Here is a 5,000-nt window from a genome sequence, read left to right as displayed (position 1 = left end):
CTCCCCTCGAGAGAACATCCTGCTCTACCTCACACACGTCACCGCCACACCCAAGGTAACACACACACACTCATGAACACACACACGCACGCACGCACACACACCCTCACACACACTCATGAACACACACATACATACACACACACACACGCACGCATGCACACACACTCATGAACACACATACACACACACACACACACATACACACACACACACACACACACACATACACACACACACACACACACACACCAGGGTAGGAATTTCGTCATTTTAGGGGCAAGGCCATTTGGCTTTTAGTGTCGCTCAATATTATAGGGCACAAAGGCCATTGAGTGAAATAAGAGTATTTGGAACCTACAAATAAATAACTTGGCTACCATGTAGGCTATACTGTCATATCGTAGCATGTAGGCTATACTGTCATATCGTAGCATGTAGGCTATACTGTCATATCGTAGCATGTAGGCTATACTGTCATATCGTAGCATGTAGGCTATACTGTCATATCGTAGCTTACACTGAATTCATTTCGGAGTATCAAGAAAACGACAGGAGACCATTGACGCTTTTAAAGCAACCTTGAGATTGTGACAGTAGCAGGGGCATAAAAGCCATGGTGGCCGGAGGGGGGACAGTTATCATTATCTTCAGGACATCAAGTAACCTACCTACACAAAAAAAAAGAGTACTGTATAGAACCTGTGTGACCGTAGAAGAACCCTGTGAAAAACAGGTTCCATGTAGAACCCTATTCAAGTCCCCAAGATGCTGTTTAGAACCCTAAATGGTTCTCTACCCTGAGGAGGGATATCTTTGAAACCTTTTATTTCAGAGGGTTCCACTACTGTTAAAAGCAGATACCTTACATAAACTAGAGACCTGGAGGTTTTGTAGTCCGCCGATGCGGATATCACCTGATCTCTCCTCTCTCTCAGGAGGTGAGCTGTAACGCCATGATCAACCCTTTAAAGATCAACAGAACACACCCCTTCACCCCCAACCCCAGGAAGGAGAGCCTCAGCACCTACCTGGTGGTGAGTCTACTACTGAGTGTGTGTGTGTGTGTGTGTGTGTGTGTGTGTGTGTGTGTGTGTGTGTGTGTGTGTGTGTGTGTGTGTGTGTGTGTCACTGTGTGAGCCAGCAGGCTGCTGGTATTTCCTGGTTTTACTCGGTATGAGAGGTTTTCAGGCAGGCAACTTTACGTACATAAAATATGATTTGTGGATTCAGTTGAAGCATTTGGAATGTGTGTGTGTGTGTGTGTGTTTTTCAGGACTGTACGGACAACCCATGTGCCTCCTTCAACTGCTTCCTCCCCCAGGCCAACTACACTCAGGTCAACGTCACCTTCAGGGTCTGGAAGCCCACCTTTATTAAGGTCAGCAGGACTAGGAGCCTGGGTCACTGACTGACTGACAAGCTAATTGGCTGATTAGCTGACTGATTGACTGACTGGCTGACTGGCTGACTGACTGACTGAGTGATTGGCTGACTGACTGACTGGCTGACTGACTGACTGACTGACTGACTGACTGACTGACTGACTGTCTGACTGACTGACTGGCTGGCTGGCTGGCTGACTGACTGATTGTGTGGTCTCGTTTCTACAGGCAGAGTACACCAGCATGCACATGTTGGTCCACGCCAGCCTGGAGAACCTGAACAAAGACCTGTTTGTGTTGAGTTCCACAGATATGGCCAGAGACGTGAGTACAGCAGCTGCTCAGGCACCATAGCCAGGCTGTGAGCGTAGCCCTACCCCTAACCCTAACCCCGCGCCTAACCCTAACCCTCACCCTAGCCCCAACAACAGCACATCTACTGTCTCTGCTAGGGGTGTGGCCGAATACTGATACGTTATTCAGAAAGGCACAGATAACGCCATGGAAACAGATATTTTTTCTATCCAAAGTTACTCGTTATTATTCTGAGGGGGAAAAAACATGCGCGTCATCCACATTAGCATATTGTTATGTTGATGAGTGAATCACAGGAGACCCACGCTAATCTGATGAGACCACTGGGAATGCCTACAGCGAGGCGGTAAGAGAAGGAAACATTTGAAGAGTTCATTTGCAAAAACAGATATGTGCATTTCGATACATTTTGATAAATAATTTTTTCAATCATATGTCGACATTAAATATCAATTAAATTACAGTTGGGTTGTTTTGATTAAATAAAGAAGAGTCTTCTTTATTTAATCAAAACAACCCAACTGTAATTTAATTGATATTTAATGTTGACATTTGATTGAATTTTTTTTTAATCAAAATGTATCAAAATGCACATATCTGTTTTTGCAAATGAACTCTTCATTTTCACTCACCCGACCAAAGTTGGAAGGACAAGCAGCAAGTTTCTTAATTCAGCTAATGTTAGCTGGTCATTCTGTTTTGGTCGGTATGGATTTGAAAGCATGTTACACCAGCAGACTTTACATCCATGGCAGTAACGTTATGGCGAAAGAACATGGCTTAAGCCATAATGTAACGTTATTGTCAACTAGACAATAACTTCAAAAAAATAGGTTACACTCAGTGTGAGACGAATGTGGCTTGTGGATGTTTACTACATATCTGGTACTGCTGCCTGCATTGTTGTATTACAGCTGCTAAGTTTTAAAACAGTGCTGCACATTTAGCAGCGCACTTCATTCATGTCCAAACTCCGTTTTGCTCGCTTCATGTTGTCTTGACTGAGAGCTAACGTTGCTAGTCATGTGACAGCTGGCATCTGAAATGGTAGCACAGCGCCCTCTACTGATGTATTTGACAGCTGTGTTTGACTGAAAAAAAGGTTGAGAAACGCTGGTATATATGGTGTGGCTCTGGGTGGTACCACAGTCATTTTTGTGGCTCTTAGTCTCTGACTGGTTGGCCACCCCTGACCTAGCCTAACCCTGGTGTTGTGTCTACCTGGCCTAACCCTGGTGTTGTGTCTACCTATCCTAACCCTGGTGTTGTGTCTACCTATCCTAACCCTGGTGTTGTGTCTACCTAGTCTAACCCTAGTGTTGTGTCTCGCTTCATGTTGTCTTGACTGAGAGCTAACGTTGCTAGTCATGTGACAGCTGGCATCTGAAATGGTAGCACAGCGCCCTCTACTGATGTATTTGACAGCTGTGTTTGACTGAAAAAAAGGTTGAGAAACGCTGGTATATATGGTGTGGCTCTGGGTGGTACCACAGTCATTTTTGTGGCTCTTAGTCTCTGACTGGTTGGCCACCCCTGACCTAGCCTAACCCTGGTGTTGTGTCTACCTGGCCTAACCCTGGTGTTGTGTCTACCTATCCTAACCCTGGTGTTGTGTCTACCTATCCTAACCCTGGTGTTGTGTCTACCTAGTCTAACCCTAGTGTTGTGTCTACCTAGCCTAACCCTGGTGTTGTGTCTATCTATCCTAACCCTAGTGTTGTGTCTATCTATCCTAACCCTGGTGTTGTGTCTACCTATCCTAGCCCTGGTGTTGTGTCTACCTGGCCTAGCCCTGGTGTTGTGTCTATACCTATCCTAGTCCAGGTGTTGTGTCTATCTAGCCTAACCCTGGTGTTGTGTCTACCTAGTCTAACCCTGGTGTTGTGTCTACCTAGCCTAGCCCTGGTGTTGTGTCTATACCTATCCTAGTCCAGGTGTTGTGTCTACCTATCCTAACCCTGGTGTTGTGTCTACCTATCCTAACCCTGGTGTTGTGTCTACCTATCCTAACCCTGGTGTTGTGTCTACCTAGCCTTACCCTGGTGTTGTGTCTACCTAGCCTTACCCTGGTGTTGTGTCTACCTAGCCTTACCCTGGTGTTGTGTCTACCTAGCCTAACCCTGGTGTTGTGTCTACCTATCCTAACCCTGGTGTTGTGTCTATCCTAACCCTGGTGTTGTGTCTACCTATCCTAGCCCTGGTGTTGTGTCTATCCTAACCCTGGTGTTGTGTCTATCCTAACCCTGGTGTTGGGTCTCTCCAGGTGAAGATCCTGGTGACCAGGGAAGCTCTGGGAGGGATCCCCTGGTGGATCATCATTGTCAGCGTCCTGATTGGTCTGCTCATCCTGGCGCTGGTCATCTTCGCCCTCTGGAAGGTAACATACTGTAACATACTGTAAATATACTGTGCCATACCGTACTGTAAACATATCATACCATACCGTACCATGCCATACTGTAAAGATTCCACAGCATACCATACTGTAAACTTACCATCCGGTACTGTAATTATACCCTACCATACCATACTGTACTGTACTGTAAACATACATTACCATACCATACAGTGCATATCATATAACATATCCTACCTTAGCATAAAGTACCACACTGTACCATACTGTAAACATACCACACCATACCATACCATACCATACCACACCATACCACACCACACCGTACCGTACCACACCATACCATACCATACCATACCATACCATGTCATACCATACCACACCACACCACACCGTACCGTATTGTACCACACCGTACCATACCATACCATACCACACCACACCACACCATACCATACCATACCATACCATACCATACCATACCACACCACACCACACCATACCATACCACACCACACCATACCATACCATACCACACCACACCACACCACACCACACCACACCACACCACACCACACCATACCACACCACACCATACCATACCATACCACACCACACCACACCATACCACACCACACCACACCATACCATACCATACCATACCACACCACACCACACCACACCACACCACACCACACCATACCATACCATACCACACCACACCATACCATACCATACCACACCATACCATACCACACCACACCATACCATACCACACCACACCACACCACACCATACCACACCACACCACACCATACCATACCATACCACACCACACCATACCATACCATACCATACCACACCACACCATACCACACCATACCATACCACACCACACCATACCATACCATACCACACCACACCACACCACACCACACCATACC

The 5,000-nt window shown here is 46.3% G+C and overlaps 1 protein-coding gene across 1 annotated transcript in view; it reads left to right on the top strand.

Annotated features, from left to right (window-relative positions):
• itga1 (integrin, alpha 1) overlaps window positions 1-5,000 on the top strand; it is a gene marked incomplete at both ends in the record, with an annotated part of 67,709 nt that overhangs the window by 62,125 nt on the left and 584 nt on the right. Inside the window, 5 exons of the mRNA XM_084460130.1 lie at window positions 1-55; window positions 939-1,037; window positions 1,277-1,381; window positions 1,614-1,709; window positions 3,964-4,077. The exon at window positions 1-55 is cut by the window's left edge and continues 62 nt beyond it. Of these exons, the coding sequence (XP_084316256.1) occupies window positions 1-55; window positions 939-1,037; window positions 1,277-1,381; window positions 1,614-1,709; window positions 3,964-4,077 (469 nt within the window). The remainder of the gene's footprint in view (window positions 56-938; window positions 1,038-1,276; window positions 1,382-1,613; window positions 1,710-3,963; window positions 4,078-5,000) is intronic.

The sequence above is a fragment of the Borostomias antarcticus genome, assembly GCF_949987555.1.
Source record: "Borostomias antarcticus genome assembly, chromosome: 30".
Taxonomy (NCBI): Eukaryota; Metazoa; Chordata; class Actinopteri; order Stomiiformes; family Stomiidae; genus Borostomias; species Borostomias antarcticus.
This window is presented reverse-complemented; position numbering and strand designations above follow the sequence as displayed.